Raw genomic sequence first — 24546 nt, 5'->3', positions numbered from 1 at the left:
GTGTGAGTGGGATACAAGTGGGGTGGGATTGCAAGTGGCTCAGTAAGGAGAGAGGCAGGGATCATGCGGAGATGGAGAGAGACAAAGTAAACAGGAAGGCAGAGTTCAGATCTCAAAGGCCCTTTTATAAAATGATGAGGGCTAAATTTTATCCTAAAGGTCATGGGAGTCTTTGAAGGATCTTAAACAGGGTCATGGCTACAGAGTGAAAGGTGCATTGAAGATAGGCACAGGGCCTCAGCTAGCCCACAGATTCAGGTAACTTTGCTTGGATTGGAAACGGGCGTCCTCTAAAGGGGCACAGCTCTGTCAGAGTAAAAGGCGTAAGGGGTAAGAGTGGATTGGATTTCTGCCTCCATTCATCCCACTCAGCCGTGTGCCTTTGTGCAGCATACAAACTCCACGGCTATAAGGCAGCATTCCTAGACAGAATAGTTTGAGAGAGCTTTGCCAGAACAGTGGAAGAGGCCATAAAATAAAAAGAAAGCTATGGATATCAAAGGGGTTTCAAAGAGAGAAGTACGGTCTTAGTCATGAGTTGAGATGGACAGAATCATGGATATGGATGGTCCCAGGCATTGAGCTTGATTGACTGGGCAGTGGTTCCCAGAAGGAGGACCAGCTTTGGAGAGGAGCAGATAAACCCTGTTTTGGACATATTGACTTTGTGGTTCCATGGGACTTCTAGGTGGAAATGTCCAATATACTGTGAAATATATGGTTTGAAGTACGGTTTAGACATGTTCCTAGTACTGCACATTTGTAAATCATCAATATGTGAGAGAGCTAAAACTGTGGGAGTTAAGGTCACCCAGGATAACGGTAGAGTGAAAGATGATTTTTCAAATATTTAATTTCAATTTGTTATTGCTTTGTTGACAGTGTCTGCAATGAATCATGGATTGAACAAGTGGCCAACTATACCTCCTTCTTTTAATCTTTTCTTTTTAAAGTTCAGAGCAGCAGATCTTGGCATTTGAAAACCTGATCTTAAACTCCCGTACAGAGGAACAATTGATTTTCCAGTCAAAGCCTGTTTAAACATTAGCTGTGAGGATGCAGGAAGCCAAACATTCACAAAGTGTTTCTGAGAATGTACCTTTGTCTCTTTAAATCTGATCTGTAATTGTATTAAAGTGAACCTGATAACTTTGGCATTAGGCATTGTAGGAGCTGCTATGTTTCTCTGGCTAAATCTGTTCGCTACTGCAAAAAAAGAAGCTGAAGTAGCTAATTGGATAAAAGAAGCTAAGCATGACCATGAATTGCAGAATATCCAGGCAAAAGGGTGTTTTAGTAACAACTGCACTTTTCTATCACCACTCAATCAGAATAAGTGCAAGAGAGCAGCTGAGTTTGGAAAGGAAACATTCTCTGGCCTGGCAGCTTGACTGTGGTGCTGCCTCTGGTATCCAAGTGCTAACGCAGAGCTCTGTCAAGCAGAACCACATTCCAGGAGCTCTTAAGTAAGGGGTCTGGAAACGCACACCTCCAAAGACAGTAAAGGCCTTGTTTTAATAATGTAGGTATAATAATTTTTAAAAACTCTTAACTATCTTTAAAAAAATTCTCATGAAAATAGAGATGGGTTGTGCTATGTTGACCAGGCTCAAACTCCTGGCCTCAAGCAATCCTCCCATCTCAGCCTCCCAAAGTGTTAGGATTGCAGGCATGAGCCACTGCACCCAGCCCATTTATTTATTTATTCAGTCTGCAAGTATTTACTGAATGCATTTTAGGTGGCAGGTACCCCTCATTCAAAACCCCATGTCCTCCTTCACTGTATTTTGCATCCTGCTGGTCACGGATTTGCCTTCATCGTTGTCTGTCATAACCCTCAATGGAAATGCCTACTGAATATATTCCAAGACTACCATTTTACTTTCTTATTGGGTTTCCCATTACTTGTCTGTAACCGTAAGTAACAAGATAGCTTCTTTTGAAGAGTAATGGCTTTCCAGGTATTTTTCTAATACAAGGGAAGCTTACCATTGTTTCACATGTAATAAGCCCACCTTTAAGAGGAAAATAAGGCCAAGTCTCATTTCTAGATAGCTGGTGGGAATCAGCCTTCTATCCAATGTATATCTAGAGGAGGAATTTCTGACTTCACAGAATGGGGAGAGTCGAGGCAAATGTAATCCCAGCCATGCTGTGACCATCCATCCTTGTTGATATGGTTTAATAAATAACCAACATAATTGTTGACTCAGTTCAAACACACTAGGAAGAGGGAGTGACCTCAGAATCATGTTACTGTGTGGGAGAGAAATGATCCAGCCCTGAGAAGTGGCCTATGTCTTTGCCTGCTAATACACAGGAATGCTGTCTAAAAGTATATAATGTGCCACATATTCATAGATTAATAGAATATTTGTGTCCATTAGAAAATAGTTATTCCCAAATGCCATCTCTTTTAGTGTGGACAAGCATCCTTCAGGTTAACTACATGATCTAAAAGCTGAGCAAGGGGAGGAAACTTGAAAGCTCAAGATAAGGAGACACTGCAAATGTACATTTACCAGGAATCAATACAAAACAACTTTAAAAATGGCTTCTTGCTAAGGGGAAATAATTTAATTGTACAAGTTTAGCTTTAGAAAATGTTCAGAAAAGCATTTATTATATAAATGACCTAATATGTAGCATAAAATTTTTTGATCTCGGTAAAACATTAGATCTGTTCTTTGTACTCATACTATACAGTCTTTATCCAGGAATGTGCTTGTAATTTTGCTAACCAGTAGACTCTTGAGATGTTCAAATTCTAAATTCTTCTCTATAAGGAGGTAAAGCTATGAGGGGAGATATCTTCAGCTACCCAAGTGTTTCTTCCCCACTGGACATATTTGTCACTCTAGAATAAGTGATTGGAGGGTTTCACACATTAATAGGTTCAGGGCAGATGGCAGCCCTAGGAAGAGACTTCAAGAAAACAAAAATAGGAAATGAAGGCTCTGACTGTATGAAGAAAGTGGATGTCGGTGGCAAGGTGGGGATGTGGAGTGATCTAGAAAAAGGAAAAACAGTGAGACAGACTTCAAGCAGTGACCCCCCACCCCAGAGTTTTTCAGTTCACTCTTGAGTCTGTTTACCAGCAGGCATCATCTATTGCCTGTCTTCTATCTTCACAGCTCTCTACCAGGCACTAATTTTGAACTCTCAGATACCAAATAATTAATGCCTAGATGACTACAACCCAGGTTATATGCCTGGCGGATACATGCATAGATTCTTCCTGGTCTGCAGGCAGAAGGTGGCTTTCTAATCTAGGTAATGAGTTGAATTTGTAGGATTCATAAAAATAACTGGTCTTATTTAAAATAATTTCCTTTGGGACTGATAACAATATTTTCTTATAAAAGAAATGACCTCTCAGATGGCCCCTCCCGCTTTCTCTGTCATGGAACCAGAGCAATTTGGCTGTTAGGGACAAACAGAGAGCCAAATCATGAATGAACTCCCATTCACAATAGCTTCAAAGAGAATAAAATACCTAGGAATCCAACTTACAAGGGATGTAAAGGACTTCTTCAAGGAGAACTACAAACCACTGCTCAGTGAAATAAAAGAGGACACAAACAAATGGAAGAACATACCATGCTCATGGATAGGAAGAATCAATATTGTGAAAATGGCCATACTGCCCAAGGTAATTTATAGATTCAATGCCATCCCCATTAAGCTACCAGTGACTGTCTTCACAGAATTGGAAAAAACTGCTTTAAAGTTCATATGGAACCAAAAAAGAGCCCACCTTGCCAAGACAATCCTATGCCAAAAGAACAAAGCTGGAGGCATCACGCTACGTGACTTCAAACTATACTACAAGGCTACAGTAACCAAAACAGCATGGTACTGGTACCAAAAAAACAGAGATATAGACCAATGGAACAGAACAGAGCCCTCAGAAATAATACCACACATCTACAGCCATCTGATCTTTGACAAACCTGACAAAAACAAGAAATGGGGAAAGGATTCCCTAGTTAATAAATGGTGCTGGGATAATTGGCTAGCCATAAGTAGAAAGCTGAAACTGGATCCTTTCCTTACTCCTTATACGAAAATTAATTCAAGATGGATTAGAGACTTAAATGTTAGACCTAAAACCATAAAAACCCTAGAAGAAAACCTAGGTAATACCATTGAGGACATAGGCATGGGCAAGGACTTCATGTCTAAAACACCAAAAGCAATGGCAACAAAAGCCAAAATTGACAAATGGGATCTAATTAAACTAAAGAGCTTCTGCACAGCAAAAGAAACTACCATCAGAGTGAACAGGCAACCTACAGAATGGGAGAAATTTTTTGCAATCTACTCATCTGACAAAGGGCTAATATCCAGAACCTATAAAGAACTCAATCAAATTTACAAGAAAAAAACAACCAACCCCATCAAAAAGTGGGCAAAGGATATGAACAGACACTTCTCAAAAGAAGACGTTCATACAGCCAACAGACACATGAAAAAATGCTCATCATCACTGGCCATCAGAGAAATGCAAATCAAAACCACAATGAGATACCGTCTCACACCAGTCAGAATGGCAATCATTAAAAAATCAGGAAACAACAGGTGTTAGAGAGGATGTGGAGAAATAGGAACACTTTTATACTGTTGGTGGGATTGTAAACTAGTTCAACCATTGTGGAAAACAGTGTGGCGATTCCTCAAGGATCTAGAACTAGAAATACCATTTGACCCAGCCATCCCATTACTTGGGATATACCCAAAGGATTATAAGTCATGCTGCTATAAAGACACATGCACACGTATGTTTATTGCGGCACTATTCACAATAGCAAAGACTTAGAATCAACCCAAATGTCCATCAGTGACAGACTGGATTAAGAAAATGTGGCACATATACACCATGGAATACTATGCAGCCATAAAAAAGGATGAGTTTGTGTCCTTTGTAGGGACATGGATGCATCATTCTCAGCAAACTATCGCAAGAACAGAAAACCAAATACCGCATGTTCTCACTCATAGGTGGGAATTGAACAATGAGATCACTTGGACATAGGAAGGGGAGCATCACACACCAGGTCCTATTGTGGGGAGGGGGGAGGGGGGAGGGATAGCATTACCTATTGTAAATGACGAGTTAATGGGTACAGCACACCAACAAGGCACATGTATACATATGTAACAAACCTGCACGTTGTGCACATGTACCCTAGAACTTAAAGAATAAAAAAAAAAAGCATGAATGAACTTAATACACTGAACTGTACATTTAAAAATGGCTAAAATAGCATATTTATGTTATGTATATCTTATTAAAATTAAAAATAAACTATGAAAAAAATTTGGCTGTTAGGTTAGAAGTTACTTCATATTTAAAATGTTTCTCTTTTTGACTCCTTTTGACAAACCTGGTTTTGTTCTTTATAAAAGTCTGTTTGAGCTCTCTCATATCTTTCTTTGGCCTCATTCATTTGCTGCTGATAAAGCTAATGTTTTCCTTTTGTCTTGACCTTGAAGGAAACCAAAACATTCCTCTCAAAAATGCTGGGGATTGTTGAGTTTAAAAAACTCTGCCCCTCTCTCTGCTTTTCCCACCTAAAGACAGTCCAACACTTGCTTATCTGCTCAGAGATAGTGGTGCCAGAGGATCTAGGAGCAGACTTTAATCTTCCCATATATTTACCTTCCCACATTTTCCTGCCTTTTGGAAGCCCGAAGATGCTATCTTCTTTGTCTTGTCCCTATTAGGATTTCTGGCTCTTTGGTGAGATACTATTTAAGCATGACCCCTAAGCCACTGCCTTGAGAGAAATGCTTTTGAACTGAGGCCTCTCCCATGTGATGGGTATAGCATGTGTTCATAAATTTCTGCTTGTTTTTTGTTAATCTAACTTGTTTTCAGAAGAGTATCTCAACTAAGAGCTTGAAAAGGGAGAGAAAAGAAATTATGTTTTGTCCCCTACAACCTACTAATTCAGGATGCAATCAGTCCATGGCGTCTTTGGTCTTATGGCACACATTCAATATTTAAAATGTGAAATAGTTTAAACAGTCTCTTCTGAAGGTCTCTTTAGACTTGCTTATTACAGAGCTATCTAGCAGTAGGGAAAAGGCCTAAAAAGTCCCTTATGACCAAATTCAGTCCTTGGGTTTTCTCATTTTAAGCAGGGCTTTTGTAACTTTCTTGACTGAGTTAAATGTCCTCATTTCAGCACAGTGAACAGTTTTACACATGATCACACCTAGTATTAAGAAGACAATGCTGAAAATGGTGACTTTTCCTTCATCCACCTGACAGTGACTAAGGAAATCAAAAGGCCAGGCTCTAAGAGGTCAGCATACAATGATGAGTAAGACAGCCTCTGCCTTTCTAGAGGAGAGAAAAATGTAAAGTAATAATTGCTGTTGGTGTGAAAAGTGCAATAATGAGAGTATGCATCAGATCCAACAGTGGGCCCCAGGAGAGGGTAATAAACCCAGTCTGAGGAATCAGAAGAGACTTGACTGAGCCTTCCTAAGCAGAATTACTTCCTGTTGTTTCTTGATTTTTATGGCATCCTGTTGATAAATGTGCAATAGGGGAGAATCATTCTTCAAGCAATCTCTCGAGTACCAAAATATAACACCACATTCTGGAAAGTAGGACAGCTTGTAATCACTCCTCCAGTCATATCACTTGCTGCAACTAAAGAGGAAGAACCATTTATTGCAAACGTGCATTTTGTACCTTTGCTGAAGAACAGATGTGACCTGTTTGCAGAAATTCTCTCCATTTTGAGAAAACTCCTTTAGGTTCTTATATACTTTATTATACTGAAAAACAAGAACAACAACAGAAAAAAAAACAATGAACAGGAAGATTACAAGCAACTCTGAAGATAGAGCACCTATAAATTCAGAAAACTACTATAACCATGATATATGATTTATACTGTCATTATAAATGATCGTGCAGCTACAGGCATGCATACCTTTTGGATGAGTTCTTAAAATCAAGGTGAGGTCTCTTCTGCCTGGATATGAAAGACCCTGGAGAACTTTTCAGAAATAAAGCTGATCTGTTTCTCTCCTCAGCCAAATGCAAACAATTCAGCAGTGGGGTGCATTTGACGCCTGGAATGTCACAGGAATATCACCCCAATTGTTCCCAGGAAGGACAAAAAAATATATTCTGAAGGATGCCACATAACTTTTTATGTCCCCTCCTGCACACACAAACTTCAAAATTATATTTCTGGGGCTCATGACAAACCGTGAGCCATTAGAGTGAGCTGAGTCTTTCTTATCTGAGATAGGAAACTGAGTAAATAACCCGGTAAGAAAACTTTGTCCTAGTCCTCTCTCTGTCTCATTTAATTCCAGTAAGAAAATGTTATCATAATGAGTTGAACATTTTGGCTAAACCAAACCATTATAAATTTATTAATTACCCTTTATAAATTCATGTATATTTGAATTTAGCCTGCGGACACAAGAATTTCCAGTAAAAGTTTTTGTCATTTGATTTAGAACTCCACAATGTCTTCCTGGAAACTATAAATGTAGACATTGATGACAATAGATTTTAAGTGCCTAAACAGAGAAGCTAAATGTCAATTGATTCTGCAGTTTTTTCTGACACAGAGCAAGTGAATTAGATGATGGAACATCCCAGACACACTCTCTCATAGTTTCCATCTGGGAGGTGCAACAGCAGATTGCATTTTTCAAAATGAGATTTTACATAAGAGGACCCAAATTCAATATGGATTGAGAGCTGTGCTGTTCTTTGCTCATACAATGAGCCAGCCTATTCCAGTGTTCAGATATTGCCAGCATTCAGTTGGGCACCATATTGAGAAGGGAAAAACGAAGGAAATTCACATTTACTGAGTGCCTCCTATTACAGTGGGCACATTCACAAACCCACACGCCCTCAGGGCCCAGAAAGCCATTCAGTCAACAAAGCACTTGGTATGTGGTGCTAGCAGAGTATCAAACTAAGAACATAGGATGACAGAGGAGGAAAGACCTAAAGAAATGAGCTGATCCAGGTCCCTACCTTTGGTGATGGAACAAACCAACACCTAGGATACAGGAACATTCTTACCATATCCATTTACCTTTATGCGGTAGTTTAACTTTCCTGTGAATTTAACACAGAAAGCTGTGATAGGACTTCATAGATGTATATTAATATTAGCAAACCACTTCCTTGAAACTGCCTGGGACACGAGGAAAGTGGTGAGGGTGCAAAGCTTTAATGAGAAAATTGTTAATTTCTAAAGCAGAGTTTGCAAAATCCTGTGGCTGCTGGCACCAGTCAGGCCCCTGAATGAGTGAGGAGCAGGGTGGGGACTGTGAGCCGGAGAGGCAGCTGTTAGAACCATTCTGGCCCATCACTGCCACCTGGAATGTGGCCCAGGAAAGCCAGATCTCCCACTTTGTCCAAAAAAACTGAAATCAGGATTTGCATCCGAAACATGATTTTTTTTTTTAATGGTAGCAAACGATTCACAAATTAAAAAAACTCTGCAGTGTAAACAAAACACACTTGTAGTGAGGTTCCAATTTGGAGCCCCCCTCATGAAGGAGAAATAATCCTCCTGTCAGAGTCATGAAAGTAAAATCACTGTTTGGCAATCAAGCTTTCTAATTTTTATTTCCAATAAAACTAACTTGCCATATATGAAAGGTATGATACTGTTAAGGCCTCCTTCCTCCCCTTACAGGCACACTGGGGAAGTTTAGGGGAGTATTTTGAAATTGTGAGACCTGCAGTAAAGAACCTTGTTGAGCCTCTTTGTTTACTCCTACGTTACCTAAACATGTTCACTAGATTTCTCCCTAAGCCTTTTGTCTTCTCCTGCAACACCTAATAGCATCCCATGAAACACACCTCAGTGTCATGAGAAGAAAATGCATAAATGTTTAGCAGGGTACATGCTCCTGGAATAAGGTCATTTCTCAGCCTCCCTCAACCTTAGGTGTTAACCATGTGACTAAAAGCTATCCAAGGAGATGTGAGGGAAGGTTCTGTATGAGGTTTCAGTAAAGGCTTGTTTGCACTCTTGTCTTCCTTCTGGACTTGAAAATGCAGGCCAAAGCCATAAAGTGGTATTGAGATTGGACATAATGCATTAAGAACATAGAGTGGAAAGAGAAAAAGAGCCTGGGTTTCTGATGGCTGTAAAGGACACCACAGGAGCCCTCAACTCTCTACTTTTGGACTTATTTTATGTGTGAGAAAAATACAATGTTTTTTAAAAGACGTATGTATTTGGGGTTTTTCTAATATGCAGCTGAACATAGTTCTAACTCATACAGGGTCTTTTTGCTTTGAATTATGAAATGTTTTTATGTTTTATAACATAATGATACAGAAAATAATAATAATGCACATTAGATACTCACTACCTAAGTTATAGAGATAGTAACACTTTGCTTCTTCTCTCTCTTTAAACAACTTTTTTTTTCTTTTCATAATTTATTTGGCTATTCTGAGGCATTTATTGTAACATATGAACATTTGTCTAATTACATATCTTTTTAAATCCCTGTTGGGATCCTGATTGGAATTGTATTACATACATACATCAATTTGGGAAAACTGACTTTTTAACGGTGTTTAGACTTTCTATCCAAGGACATAGTAAGTTTTTGCATTTGTTCAAATTTTATTTTATGTTCAATAAAATTGTATTATTTTCTTTATAGGTCCTGTGGCTTTCTTATTTGATTTATTTAGAACTATCTCACAGTATTAAGCTGTGGATTTTTATGTATTATCTTACTGACTTCTCTCTCCAGCCCACAGCAAAGCAGAAACAGACTCAACAAAAAGCCATGGGGCTGTGTGCAAGAGAGAAAGACCTGGATGCATATGCTTACGAAGTAAATCTTCTACTCTCAAACACTATAAAGCTGGGGCTGAGGATGGGAGAAAAGAAAGCAGAGAGATGGATTCGAGGGATTTAGAGTAGGAAGGAGAAAAAGAACCTTCCATTAGGGGAAGCAGGAGTGGAAGGAAGAGACTTCAAGATGAAATGTCCTACAGGAAAGGCCCTTACCAGTCCACCATCACCAGAGGATAGTCTGCACATAGAAGTTACCTATGGGAGAGAATTAAGGGACCCTGGACATCAAGTGTGGGATGGGGCATGTAGAGAAAACTCTGCCCATAACCAATGTAAAAATGAGTAGAACCAGTTGAGAATTTTTCTATGTGCTTGTGTTACAGGGGCTGCTGCATTTCCTAAACTGATCAAGCCATCAAAACTCCCTAAGACACATTTTTAAATACTGTCTCAAGGGAACTAGTTTTAGGAGGCTAGGCCATGCTGAAAGTTTACAAGCCAGTGATTGAAAACTCAATGGCCTTTAGTGGCAGTGGTGAAGCCTGTGGCAAAGGCATTCACATTCAACCTCTTAAAGTAAGGGGCTGCTGGAACAAAGCACAGTCTATGGCCTCCATTGACCCTAGGGCTGCCAGCTCTAGAATTTGGAAGATGATTTTCCGTCATTTCGTAGACTAGTACTTTCTAACTTTTTCCCCAAAATGGCACACGTAGAAAATATTTGTACTGGAAGAGTGTGGTAAATAGACACAGTTGTTCCAGGAAGAGGGAACTGGCCCATGGCTTTGCCTCCTACCTCGCTCCCAGCCATACTCTGTCAATTCAAGGGTGCAGAGGACTTGTGTCTCAGGTACACCTGTAACCATCCTCAGACGTCAAACTCCAGTATGCCCAGGCACATGCAAGTTGAGAAGGTATTCATAATTGTTAATTTAGTGATCAGATAAGAGATGAGGTTATGAGAGCAATGGAGAGAATCTTTACCTCTGATCCTATATACTATGTACCAGAAATTCCCCAACAAACCCTGATCCAGATTGAGATAAAGGTGACATCAATAAATAAAAGAGTTGCTAAGAATATTTCCATTATCCCAGCATAAATCCTTATTTAGAATCAATGATTCTGTACTTTTCATCATGTACCATCTACTCAGACTTGGAGATAAAAACTGTGAAAAGCAGATCCACTTAAATGCCAAAGCAGACCTCCAGAGACCATATAATTCTCTCTCTCTCTCTCTCTCTGTGTGTGTGTGTGTGTGTGTGTGTGTGTGTGTGTGTGTGTTCAGAAAATCTTGGAACATACCTGCTGTGTGGGGGTGAAATCACTTGACTTTAGTTTTGGTTGTCTTACTCCTACCTCACCACACTCCCACCCACTAGAGAGGACTCTGAAAGGGTTCCATGGAGCACAGTTTGGAACAGTTAAGGCCCAAAGAGATAACGATAATCTAATTAGTTAGAGACAGAGTTGTGATTAGAAATATTAGGTATGAAAATCAATTAGAGAATCTATTAGAATCAAATACATTTATAAATGGCTGATCTTTTTAACCACACTAAGTTTACTCCAAGTTATAGTAACCTTTAAGTGTCATGTGCAATACAGCTGGCTTCTTAATGTCATCAACCAGCAGAAGAAGAAGGGCTTGCTGTGGTCGCAGGGAGGTGGAAGGCAATTTTGGTGTTCTTTTCCTACCCATTGAGCTTTTAAATATCCTAACCCCCTACCAAATATTCATTTCAGAGAATAATCTACTATTGATTCTACATCTCCATATGAATTCATATTAATATGCTGCTTCTCCTGGGGATCATTCATTATTAGGAAAAACAAAAAACATTATGAGGCTTTTCTCCCCGGATAAAGGGATTTCAGTCTGGTAGTGGAATATCTGGGATCTTCCTAAGCCCCTAAAAAAATAATGACCCCTTCACAAATAGACAACTGGTCTACACAGACATTTCCCATTCAGCCATTAGGAAAATGTTTCTTCCCAGAATTTGTAAGCAAATCCTGTTGATAAATATAGCCATTACAGAAAACATTCAGTAATCCAGCCAATCAGCATATGAAATGGTTAGACAGATGACTTGTAAAGATTATAAAGTGCCTACATCAAGCTTGGCCTACCTGCTCTTTCTGGTTGAATGATTAAGAGGGTTAAATTTAGTTCTAGAAAGAATTATAGAAAAATTTATTTGTGTTGATGCTCGTATGGAATAATTTTGATAAATAATGATGATCCTCGCAGTGTTAAAGAAACCATGATATTCCACTTAAATTTAACACTGGATGCCAGGCACTGTGCTACTGATATCATGTGAGTTCTGATTCACTGGGGGCTATGTTTCAAAGCACTGCCCCTCTATGAAGGGAATCCATGTACGTGTTCACCAGCTGCGTAGTATTTGGGATCCTTGTGGCAGACTGCCGCAGATTATGGGATATGGAACATTAAAAAGCATAGTCTACTCCATCCTCTCCTTCTTTTACTTTACACATGAGGAAACAGAGGTCCAAGAATGGCATGTTACACATCTCATTGATGCACACTGGGGAGGCTGTGGGCAACATGACACCCATGCCAGATGCAGTCTCCTTCTGTATTTTTGCAGTGAGTCAGATTCTCCCAGGTGCTATGGACCATGGCACCGGCACCATTTGAGTTAGTGACAGTCTTTGTCTGGTGTCCAGGCTAAGCCACCAAGATGGGAAGCTCAGGTTGTCATCTGAGCCAGGTTACCAACCTGAGGAGCAACCTGGTGCCATTTCAATGGAGGATGACATGAGGGGAGTGGCTGACTGTGTGGAGCCCAGAAGACTTGCTTTGACAGACCCCTTCCTGGATACTGAATGAGTGTGTAAAAAGTAAAAATTTGCTCAAGCCTGTAATCCCAGCACTTTGGGAGGCCGAGACCGGCAGATCACGAGGTCAGGAGATCGAGACCATCCTGGCTAACATGGTGAAACCCCGTCTCTACTAAAAAATACAAAAAACTAGCCGGGCGAAATGGCAGGCGCCTGTAGTCCCAGCTACTCGGGAGGCTGAGGCTGGAGAATGGTGTGAACCCGGGAGGCGGAGCTTGCAGTGAGCTAAGATCCGGCCACTGCACTCCAGCCTGGGTGACAGAGCGAGACTCCGTCTCAAAAAAAAAAAAAAAAAAGTAAAAATTTGGCTACAGCTTGTTACTTGTCCTTGATTTCTATGTGATTGCTTGATAGGAAGGTGCTATTAATACTTTCTTGTGATCGAATTCTTTCCTTTGGAGATAATTGGATCCTACTTCCTCACCTTTCTTGCACATGGATTTGAAGATGAGTTCCCTAGACATATTTTTAGGTTTAAGAGCTAAACCTAAACCTTCACAGGCAATGGGGCATCAAGGCCCAGAGCCAATTCTTCTCCTTGTCAAAAACAGAACTTTAAAGATATCTTAAAGATATCTTCTTCGAATAAGTTCTGACACTCTCAAGATTAGTCCTACACAGCATTTAGGCAATCTTATGCCAACCTGGTGACAATAATTTGAACTCAAACACTGACCTGGCTCTTTGAGGTTGACGGGCCCAGGTATCAGCCTATTTTGCCCATTAAAACTTGATCTAAAAGAGATTTTTAAATTTTTTCGTACCATGAGCCCTTTTTGTAGTCTCATGAAACCTATTTGATTCAGAATAACATTTTTAAGTAGCGTAGGGTTACAAAGGAAATGAATTATATATTTTTAGAGTGTATTTTTAAAATTATGATATTATATGCTTTTTAATTAACATGCTAAATTACATATCTTAAGTATTACCAACATTTTGAAGTCAGGTTGAATGTAAATATTTCTAGATACGTGCAACAACTGTCATGTTGTTATAAAATTTCTGATTTTTATTGGTTACAAAGTCACAGACACTACACAGATATTACTAGTAGTATTGGGGCTTGTTGTCTATATTCTGGATTGAATAAAATTCTAAATCTCAATTAGAAATCAGTACAAATAGAGATTTGTTTTCACTGAAGTTCATGCAACCCACTGAGTTCCATACATGGGTATATTGGTATGGGCCCGGTTAAGAACTGTAGCTAAGACTTTATGAATTGTGCTCTGTGCAACTCTAGGGACTCATGGAAAGGGACATTTTGCAGGTGCTTAAAGCTTTGGGTTATTTTATAAAACTACCTAAGTGTTTCATGAGGCACTCATTTGCAATCCATTTCCTTGTCTTATTTTGTTCCCAAACTGTAGATTCATCTTCACATAGCATTGTTTCCCAAGTACAAGCTAAGAATGTACCAGGAAATCAACTTGAACACTTGATTAAGATGAAACAATTGCAAATAAATAAATGTTCTGTGACTTTAGAGGGTTTGGAAACCCAGGCTGAAGGGATATCCGCCTCCCCATGACTCCTGGATTCTTTTGGTGGCAATGAGCCCATACAGATGACCTTCAGCGTTTTAGCCAAGGACAGGAGTCCTTGGCTCAGCAGAGCACAAGGAACTATTCAGCATGTCAGGGAGTGGAGCTTTAAGCAGACACAGAAGTATGGTTATGGGTTGCCTTGGGGGCTGCTGAAAGAAAACATTTCTCCACATCTGAAGACTGACTTTGCTGCCTGCAAAAACAATGCTAGGCCTTCAGTTTCCTTTTTATGTATTTATTTATTCTTCTCGTTTTAAACTTAATTACATCTGGCCTGCATTTCCCTCTCTTCTGTCCATTGAACCCGTCCCCTGGTGTTAATTGTCTTCTTTGGTTACTATTAGTGCCAAGATTTTGCTGCCACTTATCCCATGCCTGTCCTGGCCTGCCACCCTGATACAAAGTCATCGAGTAGGAGTGTTGAGACAGGGGAGGATTTTACAGTTTAGTGAGGGAGCAACCTCAAGGAGAGATAAATAAATGATAAAAGACTACTGGCCGGGCGCGGTGGCTCAAGCCTGTAATCCCAGCACTTTGGGAGGCCGAGACGGGCGGATCACGAGGTCAGGAGATGGAGACCATCCTGGCTAACACGGTGAAACCCCGTCTCTACTACAAAATACAAAAAAACTAGCCGGGCGAGGTGGCGGGCACCTGTAGTCCCAGCTACTCGGGAGGCTGAGGCAGGAGAATGGCATAAACCTGGGAGACAGAGCTTGCAGTGAGCTGAGATCCGGCCACTGTACTCCAGCCTGGGTGACAGAGCGAGACTCCGTCTCAAAAAAAAAAAAAAAAAAAAAAGATAAAAGACTACTTAAAAATTATTCATAATTACCAGTGGAGAGAAGACTGAGATTGAAGTAATTAAAGGTGGAAGTTTCACTCTTAAAAATCTATAACAATATCATTGGAATTTGTTTCTACATTAAGCACAAATTATTTTTGTGTTTAAAGACAGTAAAATTAGGCAGAATTGGCTACTATCTTGTCATTAGTAAAATTACTAGTCATTTATGAGTTCATCTCATTTAGCTCATCTGATTTTCTGCAATAGTAGCCATAGTTCCATCTTTTCCAACCATGTGCTTTTCTTATCCACTGAATAAACAAAAAGGAAATCAATAATCCTCTGCTGGTCTTCTTCATGGCTCTATCTCAGCGCCCATTTATCTGCTGCTCCACAGTTTGTGTTATTAATACATGAAGGATGACTGAAACCTCTTGCTTATGACGTCACCAATCTTAGCTTTTCAGCCCCATGTGTTGGGATAAAACACTGACCCTCCTTAATTACTTTATTTTCAAAGTAAACATATCCCCTTTTATTTTAGTTGCTTCTTATTTCCTAAATTACGTCTCTGCTATTGCCACCAGTGACCTCACAATGTCTTTGGACTTCTGACCAAACTTATATTTTTGGTAGTGCTCCGAATATTACCAAAACAAGCAAACATGGAACAAACATGCTGCTAAACCAGTCTGAGAACTACTGCAGGCCAGGCAGAGCGGAGAGTCTATCCTTCCTCCTGCAGGACTTGTGATCCTTGACTCAACAAATGAGGGCAAAAAAGCACAAAAACTCTCCTCCCTCACTTTATTCTCAGAGCCAAAAATTGGCTGCAGACATTCTGCGTGTTTTTGTATCCACTCCACACGCGATGTTGGCACCATGGGTGTCTGTCTTAAGAATGTTTTCCAAACAACCACCATCTGGATCCAAATATGATGCTTTACTCACTCAAAACTTTTTCCAAGAATATGAGAAGGAAAGATGACAATTACCTGCCCTGTCATTTCCTAGAAAAAGCTCTGTTTTTAAACTGAAACAAAGAAAAACCACAAACTTTTGTACCACAGCCAATATCTAAATTTGTTTGGTTTCTGAGTGTCTCAAATTTCTTAAGTTAAAATCCATTAATATATAAACCCACCCTCCACCCTCCTCACACGCAGGCACACAACCCACACCGAGCTACTCACCGGACAATCTGTCAGTGGATCCCTCATGTCGAAATGTGTCTGGCTTTTGTCCTTTCACCTACGCTCCAGCATTCTAGACACTGTAATCAAGGTTGGGTGTGTACTGGACTTCCGGGATTCAAAGGGCCTAGAGTACGTCAGTCCTTGTCAAACACACCAAGGAGGAAGTCCCAGCTCTGGACTTTCATCCCGTTTGTTTCCTGAGAAAGTAAAGAACTGCTCTGGATGAAGAGAGCCAGGGTGAGACAGTGAGAATGACTTCTCTAAACCCTCAGAGGGCAGGATCCTGAGTCCTGAACAGCGTAACATTGAGATAAGGCACAGAAGCTGCAATGTGTCTCCAATAATTCTAGCGCTCGGTCTGACAGTGCAGGAACACATATCCTCTCAGCCTGTAGTATTAATCATGCTTGTTATTTTCTATATTGTATGATGCTTTGACTTTTTGGGACCTCGTGGACTTGGAGAGAGACTGCCTGTCTGAGGGTTAGCTAATTCCTAGAGAGAGCAAACAACTGGCTTGTGAGCATGCCTTTAATATGCAAACCAACAAATCTAGAGCCCAACCACCCCGCCCACCTCCTTTATCCAGCTCTCAAATACCAAGCCCATATTCCCCCACCCCCTAAAATCCCACAGGGCCAGATACCAAACAACTAGGAACCTACTCCTGTAGAACTATAACTACAGAATGTTCAGAAACAGCTATCAGGAGCAAAGTGTACACTAACCACTTCTCCGAGCCTAACTCCACTCTCCCTCCAGCCCCAACAGGATCAAGAGGCTAAGCTTTCAATGTAAAGAAAACAATTGCCTAGATTTGGCCTCATTTTTCATCACTCAAAAGGATAGACAGAATAAGAACTCAACCACAGCTTGAGTTCTACTGCTTTCTCTGCACCTGTGGTCCCAGTTGCCAATCATTAGATTTCCAATGAATGGGCTATTGACGTATGACAGCCATTTGCTAGGCTGTGGGCAGTTCTGTTTGACTGGCAGGCAAGGGCAGGCCCCAGTTTGAAAGGAGCTCCATCAACACAGTCCAGTGGAACATTTCACAGTTGAAAAGCATTCAGTTTTCACCTGCCTGGCTGGCTCAGCCTCCATTCATCTGTCCCTGGTGTTCAGGCTCCATTCAATGTCCCCAGAAATAAGCCAGTTGCAGTGGCTCATGCCTATAATCCAAGCACTTTGGGAGGCAGAGTCTACAAGGTCACTTGAGGCCAGGAGTTTGAGAGCAGCCTGGGCGATACAGCAAAAGACTCCTATCTCTACAATTTTTTTTTTAAATTAGGGTGTGGTGGTATGTGCTGTAGTCCCAGCTACTCAAGAGTTTGAGGCAGAGGATTGCTTGGGTCTAGGGGTTCAAAGCTGGGCAACACAGTGAGACTCTGTCTCTAAAAAAAAAAAAAGAAAAAAGAAAAAGAAAAAAAAGAAAAAAGCTCCTAGAAACAATGTAGAAGAGTCGAGACAATTAAGGAAAAGAACTTGCCTTGCACCGTGGAGAGGAGGGGTCTTTTCCATACACTTAATGTCCTCCCTCTTTGCTTATCCAAAGAACTTGATCACTGGAGGTTACAACAATCTTGGGTAGCTATCTCAGGACTGGAATTAGACAAGGCAACTCTGTATAATAAAAGAAATTTAAGTCAGGTACAGTGACACACACCTGTAATCTTAGTACTTTGGGAGGCTGAGATGGGAAGATTGCTTGAGGCCAGGAGTTCGAGATCAGCCTTGTCAACATAGCAAACCCCATCTCTTTTTTTTTTTGAGACGGAGTCTTGCTCTGTCACCCAGGCTGGAGTGCTATGGCCAAATCTCAGCTCACTGCAAGCTCCGCCTCCCGGGTTTACGCCATTCTCCTGCCTCAGCCTCCTGAGTAGCTGGGACTACAGGCGCCCGCCACCTCGCCCGGCTAGTTTTTTGTATTTTTTAGTAGAGACGGGGTTTCACCGTGTTAGCCAGGATGTTCTCGATCTCCTGACCTCGTGATCCGCCTGTCTCAGCCTCCCAAAGTGCTGGGATTACAGGCTTGAGCCACCGCACCCGGCCCCTCTATTTTTTTAAAAAGAAATTTAGAGACAGGATATAGACTGAAGTTAATAATATGTGACTCAAATTCCCACTTGCGGGGGCTTCTCTGCCCTCAGAGATTTTAGATAAACTTGTCCAGAGCCACAGTTCTAGGACTTGGGGCAGCTCAATGTCTTCTCTGTGATTCCTGCCCCATTTTTCTTGCTGCTCTTTGTTTCATTTCAGTCCCAACTGAGTCCAAACTGGGGAAATTGGTCTCCCTTGCCAGTTTCCACAAGAAATGCTGTCACACAAAGCCTACTGTGATCTTTGTATATGAAATATAGATTGGTAGGGCACTCCTATCCCCAAACTCTTCATGTGTGCCATTCCCAGTGCACTGACTAGCTTTCCCTCAGACCTCCTGGACATCTGCTGAGTTAAAATCCTTTCATCTTGCTCCCATCTGCTGCAGGGCTGTTGTAAGTGCAGCAGGGGATCCTGGCTGAATCCAGACTGAGAATTAGAATTTGGCTATTTGTTGAGCTTCTCAGAGGAGTGTTTGAATGTGCAAAAAGCCTTGATTTTGGAGGTCAGAAATAGGTTGGTATCATTTATCCTTTGTCACAATAATACTGTGTAACAAACAGAAAAACCAGTGGCTTCAAATGACACAGACTTTACTTGGTTCAAAAATCTATAGTTTAGCTGGGTGGATCTTCAGGTGTCCCCTGACCTCACTCATGTAAAAGCAGGTCATCTACACAGGGCTTGGCAGAGCCATGCATCTGGGCTTTTCTGGGCAGGGGGATGGCTGGGGGCTAGCTGTTGGCTGAGGCCGTACTTCATGAGCTGGTAGTCTAACCAGGCTCTTCTCAGGGTATGGCAGAGGAGCCACAAGAGTGAGTGGAACAGCTCAAGGCCTCTGGAGGTACAGCTTAAAATGGACATCCCATCATTTCAGCCACATCCAGCTGATCAAAGCCAGTCATGGCCCAGCGCAGATTAAAGAGGCAAGGAGAGCTTCTACTTTTTAATAGGAGGAGCTCAGTGTCCCATTGTAAAGGGCGTAGAGACAGAGAGGGGCGGACAATTGGAGTTAGTTTTCCATTCCATTTACTACAATGACTGGTTAATATTTGTTCTTGAGTGACTAGAAGTAAAGCATCAAGGACAAGGAGCAGGTAGCTGGTTATGTATCTTCCTCTCCCTCTCCCCAACCCAGCCTGGGGTGACATGTTTTGAACCTCAGCAGACTGAGGTTAGGAAGAGAAATAAGAGGACCTAAATCATAAAAGACTCTAGATGGATAAGGGCTGTTCTCTCCTCTGACCCCACATTCCACCCTAAACATACTCTGCTAAGGAGTATAGCAAAAAGCACCTCTGCTGGGTATGGGTTGGGAGGAGGCAGCAGCAGGGAGAACCTGCTAAGGTGTCTTCAGCCACTGAGGCTCAGGTAGGTTGTGCATCTTGATAAGGAAGATAGAGCAGGCCACAGTGAGCACATTTGTCCCCGAGCATGTAAGAATTCTTCTAGTCCCGAAAAATGGCCCAAGGGGACTTTGGGAGGAGAAGACTGAGTTCCTATGTGAGTAAGAGGAGCAAAGAACTTTGTAGTTTTGGAATTAATATTAACAACCTCATTTGTACCTACAGTTTGATGAGAATGTGAACCTAAAGGAAAAAACAACTGAGGCCAACTTAATATAAGTAGTGCATTTACTTGGGCCACGCTTGAGGACTCCAACCCAAGAGCATAGTTTCAAGTTGCCTTGAGTATATGCTCTGGTTAGCAGCAGGTACAAGTAGGTTTTTTTTTTTTTTTTTTTTTTGAGACCGAGTCTTGCTCTGTAGCCCGGGCTGGAGTGCAGTGGCCGGATCTCAGCTCACTGCAAGCTCCGCCTCCCGGGTTTGCGCCATTCTCCTGCCTCAGCCTCCTGAGTAGCTGGGACTACAGGCGCCCGCCACCTCGCCCAGCTAGTTTTTTGTATTTTTAGTAGAGACGGGGTTTCACCGTGTTAGCCAGGATGGTCTCGATCTCCTGACCTCGTGATCCACCCGTCTCGGCCTCCCAAAGTGCTGGGATTACAGGCTTGAGCCACCGCGCCCGGCCACAAGTAGGTTTTTAAAGGAAAAGAAGAGGAAGAGGAAGAAGCTCCTGAGTTGTTTGCCAAGAATTTCCATGAAAATAACATAAGCTATTGATTGGCTATACACTGTTCTGTGTATCACAAATTCCAGGAACATAAAGATAGTAGATGAGGTGGCTAGTCAGGAACAAAATGCCTTTAAATGATTGCTTCCAGGCGTGGGTTCAAGGAGGCACAGCAAGACTGGAGCCCCATGCTCCCTCTCTGGGCCTGATGAATTTGGCATACCTCATATGGCTCAGACTGCTCTAAGCCATTTTTCTTTTCTCAAGAACTATCTTCTTTCTTTCTATCTATCTATCTATCTATCTATCTATCTATCTATCTATCTATCATCTGTCTATGTCTATCTATCTATCTCTGTCTATCCATCTATTTGTCTCTCTCTCTCTATCTATCTTTGTCTATCTATCGATCGATCGATCGAAGCATCTCCTCCAAGAAGGTATACCATTCACACTTTCTGAAAATTTTAATGTGCAAAGAATTCTTTTGAGTTCTCTGTTCTCAGATTTGTCTCTGGTCCCACATTTCTGACCTGCACTCATACTCTGGCTGCTTTCCAGCCTAGCCTCCAGTTAGATTTACTGTCTGACCTCTCCTGTCCTAATCTTCCTGCTTTCTTTCTCAGTCTCCGCTCAGCATGTGCCTTCCTGGTAGGGCCTCTCTGCAGAAAGAAAACCTGCAACGGATTCCCTTCCAGAGTCTGGCCTGGAAGCTGCTCTGCTGGACTCCAACTTTCACATTTTGTGCTGCCTCTAAGGGGAGTTAACAACAATAGTACACATGTATTAAGTATTCACAAATACTGGGTGTTGGTAAGCTGGTAAGAAAAAGGAGCCCAAATGTAATAGGAGCTAATGGCAATTCAAAACTTGCCTTGGAAGTTTCTTTTGTAGCCAAAACATGCAAAGAACTGGCAACGGCATAAACATCATCAATTGAGACCTAGGTAAATACTTTATGGTAATATAAGCTCACATTTAAAGGACTTACCACATGTCAGGCATCATTCTAAGTGTTTTACAAATACAATTGGCCCTCCATATCCCTGGGCTCTGCATCTGTGGATTGAAAATAATAATTTTGGCCGGGCGAGGTGGCTCAAGCCTGTAATCCCAGCACTTTGGGAGGCCGAGACGGGCGGATCACGAGGTCAGGAGATCGAGACCATCCTGGCTAACACAGTGAAACCCCGTCTCTACTAAAAATAGAAAAACTTAGCCAGGCGAGGTGGCAGGCGCCTGTAGTCCCAGCTACTCGGGAGGCTGAGGCAGGAGAATGGCGTGAACCCGGGAGGCGGAGCTTGCAGTGAGCTGAGATCCGGCCACTGCACTCCAGCCTGGGTGACAGAGCAAGACTCCGTCTCAAAAAAAAAAAAAAAAAAAAAGAAAATAAAAATTTTTAAAGTAACAATAAAAATACAAATAAGTGTTTATGACTACCTATATAACATTTACATAGCATTAGGTGTTATGAGTTACCTAGAGATGATTTAAAGTACATGGGAGGATGTGTGTAGGTTATGTGCAAATGTGACACTATTTTATATAAGGGACTTGAATATCTTTGGATTTTGGTATGAGGGGGTATCCTGAAACCAATACCCCATGTACACTGAGGGATGACTTATTAACTTATTTAATCACCACGGTTATCATTTGAGGTAGATATGTATTATTTTGATCCTTATAATACCCATAGGGCAACAGAGGCACAAGGTAGAGACGAGGTCTCACCATGTTACCCATGCTTGTCTCAAACTCCTGAGCTCCAGCGATCCATCTCTCTTGGCCTCCCAAAGTGCTGGGATTGCAGAAGTGAGCCACTGCACCCAGCAACACACACACACACAAATTTAAAGGATAACACTTATGCTAACTTTAATTTTTAAAAAAGAACTGATAGTTGAGATGATGACAGCGTGCCTTGTTATTTTCGTATCTCTAGGATTTTGCTTACGCTGAGCCTTCCAGTGGGAAGTCCTTCTAGTTTTATATTGACCCAGCTGATTTTTACTTATCTCCAAAGTCTAGCTTGTGTTGTTTTCTCCAGAGAGAGTGAACTCTTGCCTTTATACTACTGCTATCTATTGCACACATCTCTTTTACTTCATTTATCTTATCGTGTTGAAAGTATTCATTTAGGCTGGGTGCAGTGGCTCATGCCTGTTATCTCAACACTTTGGGAGGCCATAGCAGAAGTGTTGCTTGAGGCCGGGAGGTCGAGACCAGCCTGGGCAACATGGCGAAACCCCATCTCTACCAAAAATAAAAAGTAAAAAAACTAGCCAGGCATGGTGGTGTGTACCTGTAGTCCCAGCTATTCAGGAGGCTGAGGTGGGATGATCACCCGAGCCCAGGGAAACTGAGGCTGCAGTGAGCCGTGTTCATGTCACCACACTCCATCCAGCCTGGGTGACAGAGAGGGACCTTGTCTCAAAAAAAAAAGAAAAAAAAAATAAAAGTATGAGTTTAATGGTCTGCCTCCCACAGTACTCAATGAGCTCCTCATAGCCAAGTATCTGGAGCAAAGTAAATGTTCAATAAATAATTGCTTTCCTTTGAATTAAATACCGAGAGAGTGACTCCATTAGCAAGTTTCTCTTTTTTGGCAAGGCAGGGGATATTGTTTACGCGTAGGCCCATATCCTCAGCTATCAGGAAGCAGAGTTCAAAACACTGAGACAGAAGATAAGTGTGACCTTCTGGGCAGGAACTCTAAAATGGGAAATGGTTCCAATGCACTTGGGAGGCTCTGACACTGATTAAAATGGCCTTGACAAGCAGGAAACGAAGTAGGACTCGGCAAGAATCCCAAGGGGCCACTTAGAGAACTTTCTTGGAGGTTTGTTGGTTAAAATATATAAACAGATGAGGTAAGAAGAGTCTTGGGATTGAGAATAAAACCGAAGAGTTCCCTAATGTTAAGAATAAGTTTGGAAGAGCTGGAGTCTAAAATGGGCAGGGGTCTGACAAGTTTGCCAAGAACATCTAAGAGAATTTTTGCCGTATTCACAGTAAGATTAGGGCAGCTGGCCTGCTGGTATTAAAGGCCCAGTGGGCAGGAGTACTTAGCCAGGCTGCTGGGGTCCAGGGGTTAAGGGGTCAGGTGGGAGCAGCTAGCTGTCAGCAGGCCACATCTTCGAGAGCGCTTTCTTTGTAGGACTAGCTATGACATGGGTGACACATCTTGATATACATTAACATGTCTTCCCAAGGCCAGCTCCTGGTTCTGAGTCCTGGATGATGCCTAGTCCTTGACCTGTTTGAGCTGACAGAGGAGCAGCAGCTTTCCCTGTTGCCGCAGCACGCACATGCGCACCACGGTCAGTGTTTACCATACCTGACATCACTTCCACCAATCACCCTCAGAGGGAAGTGTAGAAGCAATTTCATTCTGATTAAGTCACTCTTATTTTCAGTCTGGGATCATTGCAGTGATAAGTTTTCCTAATTTTCATATCTCTCCAAAGCTAAAAGATACATTTCTGAAGACTTGCCTTAATGCACATATTTTTTAAAAAAGTTTTTAAGGGTTTTGAGCTTTGCCCAAAGCCTTAGATGGAAAAAAGAAAACTATCCAATTTAGAAGCACTAATGAGTACTTTAAACTGTGGCAGAAGCAGTGGGGGTAAACACTGATGCTGTTATTGTTAATAGCCAGCCTAATTTGTAGCATCTAAGGTAACTTTTATGCTCTGCTTGTACTAATTACATTGTGGTTGTAAAAATTGCACAGAATAAGCTTTTTGCCTCTTAACACCTCATTGAAATTACTTAATTTTTAAATCTGAGCCCAAATGGTCATAATTAACTTACTATATACATGCAAATTCAGTGTGCTAGGGTTTAATTTTTATTATGCATGTCCAAGTGTCATATATATTAATTTTAAAACTCCAGGTGTTAATGGAGAAAGAAGATGAAACCAAATAGATTAATTTGCATAAAACAAATTAGTATAAATTTACTTTTCCACAATAAGCCCTAGGAAATGAAGACTAATGGACAACTAATTAACAGTCAAGTCATCCTATAGCTGTGATCTATGGCTTTAGCTTCCAAAGGAAAGCATGAGAACAAGGACATTTTACAAATGCAGATTTGCCCAAATTACATTATATCTTCATTTAATCACCTGTGTTAATATTTATGTC

At 41.4% G+C, this 24546-nt stretch overlaps 2 protein-coding genes across 13 annotated transcripts in view; one reads left to right on the top strand and one right to left on the bottom strand.

The window, feature by feature from the left end:
- Positions 1-16303, bottom strand: part of NOSTRIN (nitric oxide synthase trafficking) — a 63043-nt gene extending 46740 nt beyond the window's left edge. For 10 of the 11 annotated variants that reach the window (XR_012421187.1, XR_012421188.1, XR_012421189.1 and 7 more), the window contains exons 1-2: positions 16220-16303; positions 6707-6792 (exon numbers count right to left, since the gene is read on the bottom strand). Coding sequence is in view for 6 of the 11 variants with exons in the window: in XM_015432324.3 (XP_015287810.2) it covers positions 6707-6792; positions 16220-16246 (113 nt within the window). In the remaining 5 variants the exon portion in view is untranslated. The remainder of the gene's footprint in view (positions 1-6706; positions 6793-16219) is intronic. The other variant, XM_045367197.2, reaches the window with a different exon arrangement.
- The window catches only part of SPC25 (SPC25 component of NDC80 kinetochore complex), a 119211-nt gene that overhangs the window by 77573 nt on the left and 17092 nt on the right, over positions 1-24546 (top strand). The window lies entirely within an intron of this gene.

This window comes from Macaca fascicularis, chromosome 12 (genome assembly GCF_037993035.2).
Source record: "Macaca fascicularis isolate 582-1 chromosome 12, T2T-MFA8v1.1".
In the NCBI taxonomy this organism is placed as follows: Eukaryota; Metazoa; Chordata; class Mammalia; order Primates; family Cercopithecidae; genus Macaca; species Macaca fascicularis.
The sequence above is the reverse complement of the archived record's forward strand: the minus strand, read 5'-3'. Positions and strand labels throughout refer to the sequence as shown.